This window comes from Xiphophorus couchianus, chromosome 1 (assembly GCF_001444195.1).
Source record: "Xiphophorus couchianus chromosome 1, X_couchianus-1.0, whole genome shotgun sequence".
Lineage (NCBI taxonomy): Eukaryota > Metazoa > Chordata > Actinopteri > Cyprinodontiformes > Poeciliidae > Xiphophorus > Xiphophorus couchianus.
This window is the reverse complement of record NC_040228.1, coordinates 20,495,484-20,514,594: the sequence shown is the minus strand read 5'-3', so window position 1 is coordinate 20,514,594 and position 19,111 is coordinate 20,495,484. Positions and strand designations below refer to the sequence as shown.

The 19,111-nt window shown below is 39.4% G+C and overlaps 1 protein-coding gene across 2 annotated transcripts in view; it reads left to right on the top strand.

Annotated features, from left to right (window-relative positions):
- The window catches only part of fgd (faciogenital dysplasia), a 68,780-nt gene that overhangs the window by 33,262 nt on the left and 16,407 nt on the right, over window positions 1–19,111 (top strand). The window contains exons 1-5 of one of the 2 annotated variants that reach the window (XM_028018280.1): window positions 7,496–7,586; window positions 11,207–11,377; window positions 14,701–14,902; window positions 16,097–16,712; window positions 18,252–18,341. In XM_028018280.1, coding sequence (XP_027874081.1) covers window positions 7,511–7,586; window positions 11,207–11,377; window positions 14,701–14,902; window positions 16,097–16,712; window positions 18,252–18,341 — 1,155 coding nt within the window. In that variant the 5' untranslated portion in view covers window positions 7,496–7,510. Of the gene's footprint in view, window positions 1–7,495; window positions 7,587–11,206; window positions 11,378–14,700; window positions 14,903–16,096; window positions 16,713–18,251; window positions 18,342–19,111 lie in introns of those variants that run through there. The other variant, XM_028018289.1, reaches the window with a different exon arrangement.

The following is a 19,111-nucleotide window of genomic DNA, read 5'->3' as shown; positions in this document are numbered from 1 at the left end:
AAGTGTTTAACACTACGATCACACAGACAGTCTATATAGCTATGTGACATTAAAAAGTTAACTTTACCTTTGACCTTAACTGGTAGATTTGACTTTTATTCTTTTATTTTCTTTTTTGACCTTTTCCTCAGTTAAGATATTGACTCTAATAAAGCAATATATTTGTCTTAATTAAGTCCCATGCTGAAAAATAATAAAATCTATAGTTTACATCTCACAATAATCCCTTAACGTCTTGTCCGTGTGTGACTTGCATGTTAATTACATCAGAGATTATAATAATTGCATGTTTTCTTCCCAGAGGGACTAATCTATTATGGTGCAGTCATTTTGAAGTATAGTGCCAGTTTTCATGTAGGTCAGCACATATTTATCAAGTTTAAATATCGAGACGGGTTCTTTAGTGTTTGGTTTTATACGAGTGTTATTTGGTCCCCTTCTTTCTGAGAACACCAATGAGCCTCCAAGCTGCGTTGTGCTGTGCTGTGCTGAACTGAACTCAAGGGAGCCATTACAGAGGAAACGGGAGCCTTTATTAGTCTGTCTACTGTACACCTGGCTCCTATAACAACCCTCTCCTTGTACAGTGGCGGTTGTGTGAGTGTTTCCTCATGGCTGTTGGTATGTCTCACTCTTCAGACGTTCATCTCAAAATTGTTTCAGTAGTTTTGTTTGTTTCGGTTCAGGGCTTTCCCTACAAACATTGATTTTTAGTATAAACCTTATTTGCAACTTTTTGAAGTTCGAGGGACCAATCTTGAAAATTGCTGTGAGTCAGACATTTTCTTGAAAGTTCAGTCTTCCTTCGATGCTGACTTTGCCTCCGAGGAGCAAAGTGACATTTTGAAAATTATTCTGACGTCAAAAAAGACTTTTCGTTGCTCAGTACAAGTGACCTTTCTCTTTCTCTGTGTGTGTTGGTGTGAATCCAAGATGTATCAGCACAGAGGAGCAGCATCCCGCTTCCTCTCCCCCTCAACCTTTCGATTTCATCGGCTCAGTCCTTCACACCTGCATACACACACGCTTTCTGGATAAAACCAACCAGACTGGGCTGATCCAGACAGGAATGAGCAACACGTTGATCTGCACGGGGCCGGGCTGGGTCACTCTGGGGCTGTTTGACTGTCAGCACCTTTGCAGACACTCCTTGTTCACATGCTGACATCCATCCTGCCTGGAACAGATGCAGGGTGGTGTGAGAGGAACCCGGTTAAAGGCATGGACACACATTAAAAAATAGTTGTTGAGCACTGTGGATAAAATTAGTTGAAAAAGGGAATATTTGGACAAAAATATTATTTTGTTAAATAGAGTAAAGAAATAAACCTGATACAGAGATAACTGAGTGGGATCTGAAGGTTGCCAGAGGCTGATTGGGTAAAGCTGCGGGGGCTGCAGCACTTACAGCTCGTGTCGCTATGTCACGCAAACAAATCCAGAGCAAAAACAGGAACAGATGGACTTTTTAAAACGGGGTTTATTCCCACTAAATCTTAAAAATAAGATTAAAGTAAAACAATGCCCTCAAACAAAAACTGTAAGATGTGTAGCATACACCGTGACTCTCACTCATTCACCGCAGGCCTCAGCCTCACTGTGACCCCTCAGGGTTTAGACACGTTAAGAAAAAATATATAGTCTTCATTTAAAACAGATTAGTTTTTTTGATCAGAGCTAAAAGCGGTGTGGGTTAGAGCTGTTGTCTCTGCAGTGTAGGGTTTTTTATTTATTTTTTTGAACATATTGTACCTGCTCTGATTACATCTTGTGAAGCATGAGCTGTACAGCAGTGTGTTTCATGATGACACAGTTACACAGAACAGTCTATGTAGTTAAGCACTATAGAGTGAGCTCCTGGCTGCTGCCAGTGTGTTGTATTTTATGGGCGGAGCTCTTACAGTTAAAATCTTAACAATCTCTGCATTGACATTGAGGTATGTAAATATAAACATTTATTCTTCCCTACTTTTAATAAAAGCTGTTGTAACTCCAGATGTTTTACTACACATTTTGGGGTCAAAATACCCTCAAAAATATTTTGTTCAGGTAAATATTAAGTTAATGGAGTACCAGTAGTATATGTTTCTGTGATGTTAAAGAAACATCAGCAAACTTGTTTAAATGCTTTAAAAAAAAAATATTTTCCTGTGGTTTCAACCTCTGTTTAATTTTAATTTCAAATGTATAGATAGAAAAAACTATATTCATTGAATAAGTTCAACATACACCAATTGCTTCTCTGTCTTTTGTAGAGGTGTAATTTTGTGGCCAGCTGTGTTTTGTTTGCTTGCAGAATGTTCTCTCCCTGTGGGCTGTGTTTTATTTGGGAAAACCAATGATTTAGACGGTCGTGTTTTCGGTTACATATAAATGTTTTTCTTTGGTGGGATTTAAACCCTTTAGAGTCTGCAGTAAAACATTAGCATATCGCTGTGTGATAGTTGCTATATGGGATGAGCTAAGTGTTCTTTAATGGTCCGTGCTGCAGACGGATCTCGATAAATTGAAAAACTGAAGCTTTTTTTGCAGCGTTTGCATGGTATAATGCATTGGGACTTGGCATCCATGCATTGATGCATTTGTTCCAGGTGGAAGCTGCATTTATTCATTCAATCAACATTTAATCAATCACGAATTAAGCCACTGAGGCCATTTTTGATGAGTCTTGACTATGTTAATGATTGGTAAATCCCACCTGTCAGCATGAGATAATCAAAGTATTTGCACTTCAAAGAGCCTTCGTCAGTACAACAATTGATCAAGCCTTGACCACAGAGGATTTTTCCTATTACAGTCCAGTACCTTGGGGTGGAAAGTGATTGAAATTTGTTTTGAAAATGCTATTTTGGGCGCTAGGTGCTGGTGAGTCATGGAGCAGAACCATGTTTGTCAAGACCTCCCTCACTGCCTTTGGGAATGGAAAAAAAAGCACCAGCTTTGATTGTTGTTCACAGAGTCCAGTTGGGTTTTTGTGTTGCACTGTGAAAAGCCACCATTGAAAGCAGCCACAGTAGCTTTCAGTAAGGCTTCAGTAAGTTTCTGGGACAGTTGGGCACTCATCTCCAACGGCAGGTTTGTAAACCCCCTTGTTTTCATCAAAGCATGTGTGTGAGCGCTGTCCTAATTGCCAATCTGTAGTTGTTTACTACAGATTGGTAATGGGATGCTCAGGGTTACAGAGCTGACTGCAGCCAAACAGAGACTCATTTCTCCGCACTATGCCTCTAAAACATCCGGTTACATTAGCTCTGGTAATGAGGAAGCAACCACAGAACTGTATTCAAATTTTAATAATCAAGGCCTGATGACATTGTGCTTTTATTGTAGCCTCTGACTGTCCTCCTGTGACTCTTATTCAACGTGTTCCTGGTTACTGATTGTGAAGCCTTGAGTCATGTGGTGGGGAAAAGGTCACTAAATGTGTCATATCTCACCCTCGGCTTTTCTTATGACCGGTCGCCAAGGACAGTGGAATGTCTGGGGAATAAAGGATGCACATGTTTGCTGTGGTTTTCAGAGAGATTTTGACTTATTCGTTTACTAAACACCCACACTTTTATCAGATTTGAGCTCCAACTAGAGGGAGTTTACATTTAAGAGAATACTCTGACCTGGTTTTTATATTAGCAGTATAAATCAGGTCTGTTGCCACAGCAATGCCCTCTCCCTTGTTTTCTCAGGGAAGATTTGAGCACATTTTACAGGGAGGTGATTCATTTTGAGACTATTTAAGAGTTACTAGTCTAATATTAACTTGCCAATCACTGTTTTTGATTATTCTTAACTAAATATAATTAATTTTGTAAAGCTCTGATTGGTCTATATAAAATTTTGCATATTCCAAATTCTCTTTAAAAATGATAAATAACAGAACTATTTAAATTAGAATTTTTAGAGTCTTGGCTATATCTTTTTTGTGTGTGTGTCTACGAACACAGTGAAACCTGATTACTCCTTCACAAAACATGCCATCAGTTGCGAACAATTTTTTTGCACATCTGCTATTTGAGAGGAGATTTTAACTAGTCTTTCTGTTGCAATCTATTGTCTATTTTCACAAATATTTTGACATACTTAGTTCGATTAGCATATAAACATGTGTGTTCCCTGGTGTAAAAAGACCTTAACTGTCTTATTTGTAAATATTCCTAAATTCACAGCAAATATCAAATAAACCTGGACTCTTTACCAGAATAAACCCAAGCAGCCAGGCTATGAAATGTTCAGGTTCCTGTTCTCGGCTCCCTGTCATGGCAGCTTGAATAAACAGCTTGCATGCCTCAATAGGAAATGGTTTCCTATAAGACCTTTGCCCTGGTGAGCTTCTCTTCATTCAGTAACGACATTCCCCACTGAGGAGTGTTGCTATAAAATTATTTTAATCATAATTTATTCATTTTTTGACTCTTTGAGTTCCTTAACACATTCCAGCCATCTACTGCACCCTCATCCTCTTTCTAAGCTCTCAGCTTCTTCCTATCTTATCCTGCTAGTATATCACATAGTGCTTATCTGAAATCTTCCCACTTACTGTGGGAGACATGTCACTGTGCCCGCTGAGCCTACTGACCCGAATAAGGGCACCTAACAAGATATCCTACCACCCCCCTTGCTTGCTCACTGATACAGCAGAAACTTCAGGCGCCACTGACCCTTAAACAACATAATAAATATGGATCTGAAATGGATCTGCTGACTAGAGGAACTGGGCAGAGAAGAAATAGATTAATGTAGATGTACAATCTGCAGCCACAATGGATGATTAGAAATCTGTTGATCCCTCTGCATATTATGTGTGTAAGTTCTCAGAAACCCAACGGTGGAGTGACAGTTGAAGCTTTGTTGGTTCATGAAGGAAATAAGCCTCTTTGTAGAAACCGACTTAAATCCTGCAACAGTCCTGTTTTTATATGTTGTTGACACCAACTTGCCGCACTAATATTGCTGTGTGTTTTTTTTTTTTTGTTATTTCAGTGTTTGTAGTTGATTCTCTTATGTTATTTCAATGTTTAGTGGGAACTTTGGCTTTCGTTTACAGCACCCTTAATTGCTGGTTCTCCTAGTAAAAATGTGTGCATAGCCCTGGAGTTTAAGAAGTCATTTATAAGGACAGTTTTGTACAGCTTAAGAAAGAGTTTGTGTAGGCTGCGATGGCGAGCGAGAGAACAAGACTTCTGGTAGATAACAGGAAGGCTGAATTATGTTTCTTCTTTTAAAGCCTTTACCTTTTGTCTGTCATGGAACATTTTGGGCTTAAAAATCATTTTGAAAATTTCACCGTTATGCAAAGATCTACATTGCCTGAACTCTGTGGTTTGTAGTGCTAGTAACAGTAACTATGTTCATCTCAAATATAAAATACTAAAGACGGTTCAAAATGTGCTTGTTTTTAAATAATAGTTTCGGAACAAAACAGTGGTTCCTGTCTCAAACGACGTTGCCTCAGACCCTAAGGTAAACATTGAATGACCAGTTGCAACAGAAAGAAACTAGAAAAAGAATAAAGTGCTGCCAATTAAGAGAAGTTGGCAGGTCACAGCTTCACAAAAATCAAAGATAGAAAATCAGAAACCAAAAAGAAATATTGGATCGTCTCGGGACTTTAACCAGTCACTTAAAGATTAAATCTATTTTTGTACTGAAACCTGTCAGCTTTCTGTTTTTTATGTTAATCCATGTGTTTTTCTTTTCTGTGGACTTATATAAACGGAATATACTGTTTTATTTGTTATTGTCTCTGGATTTGTGTTTCTGTTGTTTAATCATGGAGTAAAAGCCGAAGTAGATCGAGGTCAGAGCGCTCATTACTGTCTCCTGCTTCACCTGGAGTAAAAAGACAAGGGGAGGCAAAATGAGGAGGAGCAGGAAGATTGGAAAAAAAATTGCAATAGTGGACATGAAATGGGGTTAAGATATTAGTGATGGGTCACCTATCTCTCTCCTTTCTGTTGTTTTCCTAATTTCTAGGGAAAATAGAAAGACTGATTCAATATGTATGGGTCAAATTTTACTTTTTTTTTGTTATTCAGTAAATATTTCCAATGTAGCCAATCAGAATTGAAATAATGGAATGTGTGCAACAAAGTTAGAGAAACTGGGATATGTGTGCTTGTGAGTGTATCGTTTCATTATTCTAGTGTGCGCATCACAACATGGCGGTCTGTTATCAGAGCCCTACTGTCAGCTTGTCCTCACCGGGGCTGGAGACCCGATTGACTGTCTGTCTGCACAGAGACTCTGCTGACTCAAAGCAATCCGTCTCCCAGATATCAGTGGGATGAGAGGACTGTACTCAGGGGGTGATGGGTGATAAATGATTGTGAGAGGACGGAGGGGAGTCGCCTCGGGGCTGACAGTGACTGACAGGCGGCTGTATTTGTGAATTGTGTGTGTTTGCACATGTTTGAAGGCTGATAAGAGGTAGGGTATGAATCTTTCCCTTTAAATCACTGTCTAGAGATTAGGGTTTCAGTTTTATTAATATGGATGTAACATATTTTACATTATCCACATTTTCTATCAACCTAAGGTTAAGCTGTTATTGCATTTTTAGTTTATTTTAGAGCTGCAGAACATGTTGAATTACAATATCAGTGTGCAATGTTGCTATCACAAAGGATTGCACTAATGTAATTACTGGTATTAATCCGTGCTGCTTCTTATAGGAATGGTTCCTGGGTAAAGTCTCTCCTTTTGCTGCTCTGCTGCTCTCCAACCAATGAAAATGCAGTAAATCATGTAACTCCTGGAGAAATGTTAAATAGCTACCATTTTCTTTCCTGCTCTCTATGCACATGCATGCAACGTATTCAAGGGGAAACTGAATAGGTTCTACTTTTATGATGTAGTTCTTGTGCATTGCTCTGCCCCTTTTGATGCTACCCTGGGAAACCGCCCAAAGGACCTATACCAAAACCCACCACTGGTTGCTATGTTAAGTTCTTTGTGTTGCTTATTGTTTATGAATCGTACACAACTTAAAAGAGCTGAAAGATAAATATGCAGAGGAATGCATGTTGTTTTTGTTAGGATAAGAGTCACATTCCTTTAGGTTGTTCTTTGCTCTTTGTCATGTTGCAACCAGAGATTTCAGACAGAGGATGGCACTGTCCTTTTGTTTGCGTCAGACTGAAATACCTGAAAGTGTTTGGATGTTTCTGTTACTCAGGTGCAATGCAGACACTGTAAGTGGGTTTAAGAAAACACATTAATGCAAAGTTTCAGGTTACAGCTTAAAATATTCCCACTGACTGCTCTCAGGTGCCGAGTCACACCGGGTGTAAAGAGACTGGTAAAACAGGAGATTACTAGTTTGTCTGTGACTGTGAACAGAGAAAAAAAGACTGAGATTAGATCTGTCTTGTTTTTGTTTAGAACAAAAACTCTTATAACTTCCTCGTTTTCTGCGCAATCATTTTAGGATCTCCTCTGTACCGGACTCGTAAAGCCTGCTTAGTTATTAAATGTCATATGAGTTGTTGCGTGTCATGGACAAAGTCCAGGGATTATGGGGCTACTCTGTGACATGCAGTCTTGTCACTCGGGGCCCCAGGAGGAGGAGGAACCGGGATCAAGTTCAACAGGTGAGCCAGACAGGTGCAGCTTCAGGAACACTGCTGGGAACCGGCAGGTAAAACGTGTGTGCTGGAGCGTAATGCAGAGGTGAGCTTTGAAGGACTTCCCAGGGCGTGTGCGTGACACATACTGGTCTCAGCTGCACACACGCGCGCTGGAAAAAACTGGGAGGGCAGGATTTATTGTGATACTGGCTGAGCAGAGTTTTACCGGCACTTGTTCTTTGGACTTTGGATATTTGGCGCTCAAAGACTTTACACAAGGTAATGGTATTGTACGCGTCTTCTTTTTTTGATTTAATTTGACCAATTCAGGTGTTATACTGATGGTTTAGTTGAGCTGTGCAGCTTCTTTTTTTTTTTTTTGCTTTGATAGAGTTTCCTATTAAAAAGCGCGAGAATCAGCTGCCTTCCTCTCTGCTGTGTCATCAAGTTGCTGCTCGACTTGAGGGCCAGGTTGAGCTCTCAGGTAACCATGGCTACACCGTGTTTCCATAGGTAACAGCTCTTGTGCCTCCCTCTGCCAAGGCTGTTTGCTTTTCCCAGGAGAGACCTCAACCAGTCTTCGCTCTGGGAGTTCTTGACGATCTACTCCTTCGACTGCTGGACATTTTTGTCCTCTTCATCACAGGTTGAGCATTTCCTGTCTTGCCTTCTTGAGTCATCTCTGATTACTGCGCTGATTTGGTGAGCCTCTCCGTGGAGAATGTTTCTTTTTTTTGTTTTTATTTTCTTTTCCTTCTTCCTGTGTAAAAAGTAGAGCCTGAAGAGCTGCTTTTAGCCCTCTGCCGTCTGCCACACGGGGCGGGAAGCGTAACAGGAATCATTACCGACTGAATTTCTTTCTGCTTCCACTGCCTGCAGCACAGCTTCAAAACACTAAATTAGATGTGCCAGGACTCTTGTAAGGTGCTTGGGGTAATTTTGGGTTAAAATTAATTTGAGAAAGAACCACTGTGTCACTGGGGTAAATTCAAATCTGAGGAAAATAACCAACCAAGAAATTAGATGCAACACAAACAAAGTCTACTCTCTTGCTGCTTTTGAAGCCAATCACAGGCCGTGCATGTAATGCGTTTTAAGAGATGAGATTTTTTTTTTCACCAGGTAACTTAAATTCTTTGCCAAAAGCAAAATAGAACAAAAAACTGAGCTGTAGATGTTAAAAATATATCAGTAAACTCTTTTCCTTCCTGTTTTTTCTTTGGTTGATCCTAAATATGGTGCTTGGTAGGTTTATGGGTAAAGAAATGTAAGGAAACTAAAATAAATTTATATTGTATTGCATTTTGCACATTTTAGAAAAATCCAAATTTAACTTGGATTATTTTTATTCAGTGGAGGGAATAACAGCTGTCATTATTTTACAACCCATTTGTTACTATTAATACAACCCTCTTCTGCCAATAAGAAAGCACTTAGTCTTATTGTAGATCTCACATTTTATAAGGTTGCTGTATATACAGAGAGAAGGAACTGGGTTTTCTCTTAGTTACATCACAGCTTTTTTATAGGATTTAAGTTCTGGTAATTTTGTTACATATGCAGGTGAGATTTTGGTTCTGGTGAAACACTGGCTATACATTTTGGATCTTGATCTCACTATAAGATGGTAGTTAAAGTCCACCTCATTGACATTTTAAATGTCAAATGAACCTTTTGTTGTTTCAAAAGGTTCATGACGCTCTGCACTCTATAATGTTCCCAGGACTTTTAGGAGAAAAACAGATCCACAGCATCAGAGATCCTGCAGTGTGCTTTACCACGGGTATCTACTGCTTTTACTCTTATTCAGCCATAGTTTTTATCCATACCCAAAAACCTCAATCCTTTTCTCATCTGATGAAATCTCATTGTTTGGGTTAAAAGTGGCTATGTTAGTCTACTTTTGTGATGGTGGGACAGAAAAATCTCAGGTTACTTTGGAGATAACGCTCTTTGCTGCAGTTCTTCAACAGTAAGCTTTAGAGATTTTTTTAAATGCCTCCTTTTCAAGCCTCCTCACACTGCATGGTATAATACGTTCCAGCCTTTTTTTTCTCCTTTCTTTTTACTGTTGAAGTTTTAAATGTTTTAATTATTGCTGGCAAGTTTAAGCAGTTTTATTGCAGCCATTTCCTGACCTGTAAAGTTCAATACACATGTGCCTTCTTTGAGTGTCATACTCTCTTCTCTAGCAGGATATTATCTCTCCCCTTGATGTCCCACATTAAATTCTGGGGTGAAGTGAGCAAATTCTGGGTTGCAGATGGAGATGCACTGATCAGGTTTTAAATTGATGACAGATTTGCAATTTCAAGTCGACAGATGTTTTTATCAGCTACTTCAGGTTAACTGTTTGCCATCTGATTCGTTTTAGTTCCCATTTAACCTAAATGAAAGCGATGAAAGTCAGGCTTGTTTAGCTTGAGCAACTTTTACATCCACTATTTAAAGGGAAGGCAACATTATCTTTTCAAGAGGACTCTGCTCTAGGCATAAATGATACAAATACATCAGTTTAAGCTTGTTTAATTTTAGCATTTTATTGCATTAAACACTGACCATAAATGGAAAAGGGGCTGCAGTCTTCTTGACTGAAGCAGAAGTTTAAAATCCAACAGAGAATGAAGGGATTGCAAGACCTGTTTGTGCATCAAAGCATTTTGTCCCCAAACTTTCTGATTTTCACTAAACTCAAAATATTAAAACTGCATCCAAGAACAAGATGTTTTTTATTCATGTACAGATTGAGTTTGGTTTTGATGCATTTAATAAACAAAATAACATACAGGTCAGGTCAAAACCTGAGTGATTTGTTCATGACTTGATAAAGAATAAAAGGTTTCTTTATAGTGGAACTGTTTTTTTACCACATCATTTACAGATTTTCTGTCCTTAACATGCAAGCTGAGGAAGACATTCTCTGCCAATTCCAGTTATTGGAGTGTTTTCTTTTTCTTCAGAGAATTAGACTATGTTGGAAAACTCCAGCTGTTCTTGGATCAACCTATTTGTCATATTGATTGCAGATGCAAAATAGGTTTTAATATCGCCTTTGACACTAGTGTTAACTTAGTTTTTCATGTCCAACGTGAAAATTTTGTACTTCAGTCATTTATATGTTTAGGCAGAAACTGGCTACAAAGACACCAGAGTTTCATAAAGTCAAGAAAATTATATTGCAAAAAAAAAAAAATCCCTTTTTAAAAAAAATAAAATTGCATTTTACCTTTGCCTCAAAGTGGAAGTTAGTTGACTGGAATATCTTGCATCTTTATTTTTATGTTGGAAAAAAAATAAAAGGGCATACTTCTGTTCTGTTTATGTAACTCACTCATAGAAACACACAATCTATTTGTAGAAGACGTTCAGAGTAGGTCAGATGCAGTGAGTCAGATTCAGGCCACAAAACACTGACAGAAGCCCGTGGCTCTTCTCTGCAGGACTGATGCTCTCAGGATCCTCTTCTCCATTTCTGATCTCAGAGCGACTTCCTAAAGCACACAATGCCATGAAGGTCATTCACTGACACTGCTGCGTTTCTGTGGCAGCAGGATTATAGTGGGATATAGACATGCTTTTCAGTGGAATCTTGTTAGGAGTGATCGATATCTAATATTGTGGGTGATTTGTTTTCCTGCCTGCAGATCTGCCGGCTTCCTCCCTGCAGTACTCGTGTGGATCAGTGGACTACCTGTGTTCTCCACGGCTGGCAAAGAAAGGCCCAACCACCAGACAATGTCACGACAAGCCAGCCATCAAGCCGCGGCCCCAGACCTCCACCTTACCCCGACCGCCGACTGCTCAAAAACCTCAAGGTAAAATCCCATGGCACGGTGTGGCCCCTGTTGTCGTAATTGAAGGGTGTCCGCAGGATCGGACCCCTGCTATTAACCTGTCATTGCTTCTGTGCCGACAAACCTCCTTTCTCTGTGCGGCCTCACTCTGCCACTCACGCTGTTTAATAGGTCGCTGCTGCAGGAGCAGCTGGTGGGAAAGGAGGCCAGCGGTTCCCAAGTGTTTGTGTTTTGGTTTTATTTGAAGAAAGAAAAATACGAACAACATGCGCTAAGTTTAGAGAGCTTCTGAGGAGCAATACTGGGACACCGCAGACTTGTCCCCGATTTTTAAAAGACCTCTTATGCCATGAGAAGTGCAGGGATAAATCCCTGCTAACTCTACATAGCTCATCATCAAAGTGGTGATAACTTTAAAGCAAAATATGTCTTTGGAAATTTCTCAAGCTGAAAATCCTCGTGGGAAGATTAATATATAACGATACTTCATTCAAGTGTGTTAGTGGGTGAAATAATTCAACAAGATTCAAAGAATCTGGGTGCTAATCATGTCTATTTGAAATAAAATTAAAGTCTTGATCCTTCAGAGAACTCAACATAACAAAGATTACTTAATAGTAAATAAGTATCACACTTTTTGAATTTTTAAGTAGGAACTAGAACTGGAACAGATATCTGAATTTTTCTGATCCTTTATCCTCCTAAAAATGTTTAGACAAATATTTTTAAACAAATAAACTTTTTCAGCTCTTCATGGCAAAGCATTGGTTCCAGAATACCAAGGATTTTTGTGTTTTGAAATGTAAAGTAACTGCCAAAAGAGCTAAGATTTGCAAACTAGATGATTTCGTAAATAAGTAAAGTAAATTACTAAAAATCTGCTTTAAAAAGATATAAACACATGGAAAAAGTGACTAAAATAGGAGACCACAAATAAATGACTCTCTAAAGTGCAACAGGATGAAAAAGCCTGATTTAGTCACCAGAGTCTATAAATATGCTCTTTTTCCAAAAGAAGAGAATGCAGTAAAGATTTGGAAATGTTTTGAATTGTTTTTGTTGTTGAACAACTTAAGTTACGCTGGCACATTTAAAATCCTCTGTGTAGATATTTATGCTTGAATGTACACAACACTGTACTCTACACAAATTAAGAGGAAATGTTTAAGTCTTATTTTGTCAGTGACTAGGTGGGGGCTGACTTGAGTTTCTTTCCGGTTGATATCCTCCTGTAGAAATGCCTCGGTTTCATTGTAGTAACAAAACTGTAAATAGCAATGTATAACATGATCAAATTCTGTTCTGTTAATAGATAAGAAAGAATTATTCTTTTGTCACTGGTGTTGACACAAATTCTTTTTTTTGGACATGTTTCATGGTCTGATAGAACATAAAGAAACAAATAAATACCTGCTCTTTTCAAGATACTAGATAAAGCTGCATAATCTGATATGAATTTCTGCAGATTTCTGCAGAAAACCAAGCTTTGAAAAAGCACATTGAGGAAAAACAACCATTAGTTATGTTTTGTGTGTATTTGAACTGATGACTTTACCAATCAGTTTGCATTAGCAAAAACCTCTAAAAGAGGAATTTGATGGAAATCATTTGAATACATATTTTTAAAGAAAAAGACAGATAGAAATGTACAAAAAGAATTTAAACAATTCTGACCTGTTGCCTCATGTGACGTCACAAGAGACCAAGAGAAAGCTTGTTTTTGTGTTTTATTTTGAGTACACTGTGAAACAAATAAAAACTGAACACAAAATGTTGTGAATGTTATTGATTTTACTGAAAGGTCTGGCTAATGGCTTTCAAAATTTGGTTTGTTGGAGAAATTATGAGCTTTTGATCTCTATGAGATGTAGGATTTAGTGTCGAACAGTTTTTGGTTTGTTTTCATTACATCCACACTGAGTAGACCTTTCATAAACTAATACAATACTGTATGGAGAAAAGCTGTCACCATCCAGTTTGTCACAAACGAACCACCTGACTGGATGATAAAAATAGGGTTTACTATTTTGTTCTGACATGAGAGGAAAAATGGGAGTGAAGCTCTTTCCTGGGATGGAATTATGAGTAAAATTTGGAAACAGGCTTTTTGTTTGAACACACATCTGCCAGTGAGTCAGTATAGGTTTGGCAGGAAGGAAGGGTCTATTTTCTTTGTAGATCCAAAATAAGGTCGGTAGCCACTCCCCTAAAGGAGATCTACAGTTAAATATCTTGATATTCTGTTTATATCTTCATGGAAAGTTTCCATTATTTTAGTGTTTTGGAACTACAGTTACATTTACTCCACATCTTTTCTTGTTCTTCTGTTTAGACTGATACTGCATTCACTTATGCAGCTAAGTTGGCATTAATTCGTCGTGACCTAAAATAAACTTTTTTTTTTAAGACTTTGTTTTAAAAAAAACAAAGTCTTAAAATTTGACATCTAATTTAAAATTTGACATCTAAATGTATAATTTTGGTATTTAGTCAAAAATACTAAAACATACAATATTGTGACTCATAATATTGTCTAAATTGGGTTAAAATATCTTTAACTTCAACTTCAGTTAAAGCTATTAGCCGGACTCCTGTAGAGCATGTCATATTCAGTCATTTTGTTTGTCTCAAATACACACAAAGCAGGATCCATTCTTTTGTTTTTCAACCTGCTTTTGGAAATTATTTGTATTTTGTAGAATCCTCCTACATTTTGCAGTGTAAATAGTCCTGGTTGGTCTCTTTCGCAAAGGCTCTGTTTGGACATTTGAATGCAGGTGTGAAGCAAAGTTCTCCCTCTGTGTCTAGCTTCATCAGACTGAAACATGCACACAGAGGAAACGCTCACTTGAACGACTGTCACATTAAACTTTATTTCCTGCTTTCAAACAAATTGTTTTCCTAAAGTTAAATTAATGCAAATATAAAGACTGAGATCAAAATGGTAAGCCAGTAATGTGCATGCACGCATGAAGCAGTTTTGGTTTCAAGACTATAGTTTTTTTGTTTGTTTTTTTTTTTTTTTGTCTGGAAGTGTTGCGGCTTACACACGCATGCACGCACATGCAGAGCTGTCAGCATCCTGTTCTGAAATAAGGAAGTAGTCCGAAAGCTGTCACTGACGGTCGAAGTTACTCTGCCTTGCTGCTACGGTTCCTTACAGTTTTTAAAAGTTTTCTCTCTCGAAGCCTCAGGAAGGAGCAACCAAGGTTTTTGACTCAGCCATGGAGATTTTCTCTCTGGGATTTATCCGTGTCACCTGATTGTTTCTCTTCATGCCAGCAGCCTCATGCGTCTCCTCCTGTTCTGATGCTCTCGTATTGTCTGGATTTATGCATGTGCAGTGCCCCCTAAACCTGCGCACCTGCTCGCCCTTGGCCAAGACAAGAAACCTAAGAGGATCCCCCCGGCGCCCTCCAGACCTCTGCCGGCGCCCCCTCCTCCTCCTAAGCCAAAGCCTTGCCTAAGCCCTACTGGCCAGGGAGTGCAGCCACAGAAAGAGCCTCAGAAGGTTGGACAGCTCATCGAGAGGTTTAATAACTCCAGGTAAGAGGCTGGGAGGGAACTCTCAGTTCATTTATCAAAGTCATAATTTGGACTTTTTAGTACTCCATGACAGAATCTTCTTAGATCCTGTCATGTTACAACCACAAACTTTAGTATCTTTATTTAGATTTTTTTGCAACACACTATGTTCTGTGTAATTTTGAAGTTTAGAAAAAAGTGTTTTGTTTTTTTTTCAATTGATACTGTGAAAACCACAGAAGCTGCAAGTCTTGTGGGGTTTTGTCTCTACCAGCTTTGCACATCTAGTCATCTACGTTTTTGCTCATTCTTTGCATAATAGCTTAACCTCAGCGATATTTGATGCAGCAAGTCTTCCCACATATTCTGGGCTGGTTTTTGCTCAAGCTTTGACTTTATTATTTTGTGCTTTTCTCAAAACAACCCCACTGTGGTTGTTTCCTGTCTGTGGGTAAACCAGCCCCAGTCTCAGGTTTTCTTTTAACAGAAGCCTCCGTCTATCCTCCCATCCTACCAAGTTTCTTGTCCCTTGGGAAGAAATCCATGTCTATAGCATGGTGCTGCCACCGCCATGTTTTAACATACAGGTTGTGGGTTCAGAGTGATGTGCCTTAACTCACAGAATTGTCCAAAAATATCTTAGTCTCTTGTGACCACAGCAGCTTCTTTCACTTGCTTAGTGTGTCCCTTATATGTCTTCTGGCAAACCATACACTGTAGGACTTGCAGCTTTCTTTCAACAATCACTTTTCTCTTGGCAATCTTCCATAAACATAACTGTTCCTCTTTCTTCATGATGCATTTTGGGGTATTGCAAACGTCTGATTTCACAGATTAGCTGGATCCATACTGAGAGTATAACACAAAGCTGGATTCTATCCAACAAGTTTAATTAGGTTGGATCAGAATAAAAGGGACTGAATACAAATGCAGGTTACAATTTTTAGATTTTTATTTTGAAAACATTCTGAACTTTGAATAATTTTCCTTCCACTTCAAAATTATGTGCCTTTTTGTGTTGATCTGTCATATAAAATCATCATAAAATACCATAAAGTTTGTAAAAAGATCCAATATAAACATGTTAAGGGGGTATGAATACTTTTTCAAGGCATTTTACAAATGTGCAATTGTTGGTGGATAAATTTAACAGATTTCTTCTTTCGGCTTCCAGTTAGTCATTAATTAGTGATTAATAATATCTTTCTGTCCCAGAGTCCCCATCCTGGGGGTGCTCCCACGGTCGCAGCTGCATCTTTGTCTGAGAATGGACACTGCGTCTGACCTCCCTCCATCCTGCAGCGTGGACGCCTCAGCGAAGGTCGCAGGAGACTCCTCCTCCGTGGACAAACTTGCACTAAGCCCCTCCGAACGAACTGACGGCGTGTCCGAACTTTCTCGTCTCGCCTCAATGCACATCGACGGCTCGGACGACGGCGGGCTGGACGACTGCATGGAGCATGACATCACACAGAGGGTGGACTGCATCAATGATGCAGACCGCGAACAGGGCTCTTCCCATAAACTTACGGACAATCCCGACTCCTCGCAGCAGAACGGGAAGATTCCCAACCGGGACAGCGGCATCGACAGCCCATCGTGTGCCACCGAAGGGGAGGCGTTCCCCAACGAGGATGCCATCGACGAGGAGGATCATTATGACAGCGTCACTGAAACGGAAAGCGTGTCCTGCTGTGTTACGCTGGACAATAAGAGGGACTCGACGCAGGACGAGGACAGTGACTTAGACGAGGGGAGCAGCGGGGAGATCCCGTCTCTCACAGACACACAGACTGGGTATCTGACAGATACACACGCAGACACACAGAAAGTGAGTACCATGCATGCCTATCTCCTGCAAAACTTTCTCATCAATCCAATTCAAAGCTTTCATCTCTGCAGTTTGTTTAATTTTCCTGTCTTTAGGTAATTTCTCTGGGTTTTTCAGCAGGTAAAAAACTTTATCTCAGACACTCAGGCGACCTTTTATGTCACGGAAAAAAACAGCCTGTGTCTATTATTATCTCAGCTTGGGTGAATGGTTTCAAAGAGTTCTTATGCATGAAACCTTAGACACACTAATAGCCTGAGTTTAGTCGGTACAAGTGACTGACTCCTATCTAAAAGCATCTCTTCCCATACATAAAAGGGTAAATACCTGCCAGAAAGCTGTAACAGGAGCTGGAGTGGATCGCTCGATCAAAGTCCACGGCCTGAAGTTTTCCCACAGCTGAACTAAGATTTCAGTTGGGCTATTGATTGTAAACAGCACCTGTACTTGAAACTGTGTGCATGCATTTCCCTCTGAGACAGACTGTCCTGTAAGTACCCTGAAGTTTCTGATTTCAGAGGATCAAGTGGGGCCAGTCCAGTCCAGTCCAGAGAGATTAAAACATATGCAAAGAAAACTTTTGTGCCAACACAAAATGTTTCTCTCACAGATGATTTCTATGCATATAAAACACACCCAGATCTCGCATAACTGTCACATGAAAGCCAGCGCGTGCAGCCGCTGCCGTCTGTCCGGTTTTAGGAGGAAAAAGGCACCGCTGCTCTTCAGCACTTCCTGATCCCGACACTGCTGTGCAGAGGAAGGGTGTGCAGATACATGTTGTTGCTGCTCTGCATGTGTGTGAACCTAACATTGCAGCTGACATGTTGATGGGTGCATAATGACGGCCTTGTCACAGAGGATGTGGGTTTTTCAGTGATGCACACTGCAGAAGGACGACTGAAAACAACTTCTGCTGACTTTGTGTGGCCTCCATGTACGAACAATGAATGTGCTGCATTTCGTTTTCATCAGAATAATGATCATTGTGAGGTTAGAGGTGAATTTTGTGTTCCCTTTAAGTACCCGGGAACATCAAAATCTTACTGTGGGGAAATGTTTGCAGTTATCTGGAATAAATCTGTTGTGAAACCCACATTGTTGCATCAGACTCGAGCTTCCGTGACTTCAGTGCGTGTTCAGCCGGCGAAGCCAGAATACATTTTGTCTGTATCCTTGTTTTATTTAAGTTTACTCAAACATTTTTCGGTTTATTGGATTGTTTCAAAAAGTCACTGAAAGAGTCAAAAGAAAGAGGAATGATGTTTCTCAGTTTCACTGATGCAGCCAATATACGCATCCTGTTAGTTTCAATTGTTAAGTTTACAATAATCTGCTGCAATACTCTCACGTCCTTTTAAGAGCTGATTGGCATTTTTAGTTCAGTTTTTTTCTAAATGAACTAAAATATGCATCTTAATCATTTTCCTTGTTTATTTAAAATTAAAATCAGTTTGATCTGGCATATAAGAAAGAAGCTTCCCACTTTGATAAAAATATCAATTTGTTGATCTTTTTGTGTTTATTCGTTTTCCTCAGTGCTCGGAGGCTCAGAAGCTCCTCAACATCGCCAAAGAGCTCCTCCACACTGAAGAGGCCTACGTGAAAAGACTCAACCTCCTCGACCAGGTAACACATCTCTTTCTGGTGGTGGTTAGACATGAGCTGGATTTAAACTTTCACCATGATCTAACTCCATCAGACTAGGTTACTGGAAGCAGTGTAAGATTAATCTTGTGAGAATATTTCTGTGTGTATGTGAGTTATATTTAAATGAAAAAAGAATTCAGCTTTGTGACTTGAGTGTGAACTTTTGTTTGGTAAATACTATAATCTTCATCTGCTCCGCATCTGCTTTGGTCATTTTGCTTTACCGGCATTGGTAAGCAATTCGTGTTAATCCAGTGCTGTGGTTAAAAATAAACCCAATCGATGTTCACTCATGGAAATGACTACTTCATTATTAGCTTATTCAGAATATTCAGCTGATTCTTTGCTCCTCAGTCTGTTAGAGTTTTGTTGCTCTGTGATGAGAATCCTCTGCCAGTGGTTGACTTGTCTTCCTCTTTGCTCAGCTCATGTGGTGCAGCAGATAAACAGTTGCCCTGTCACAGAGTAGCGTTGGTTTATTTGTTTCCCGAGGGCAGAAAAGCCTTATAGTTTGCTTCCTGTTTTTGTTCTTACTACATCAATGCCCGTTTCTATGGTTACTGTAAAGCCTACCTGTGGTTGGGGCAGGTACAGAGGTGAAAGTGGATGTAGGTAATGAGAGGAGTACGGTATATCACGAGTCATGAAAAAAGGTTTTATGTTTGATTATAAATTTTGACCCTTTCTCGCTGTAATATATTGAAATGTTAGCAACCACATCAAACAGATGTGTTTCTTTTTTTAATTTA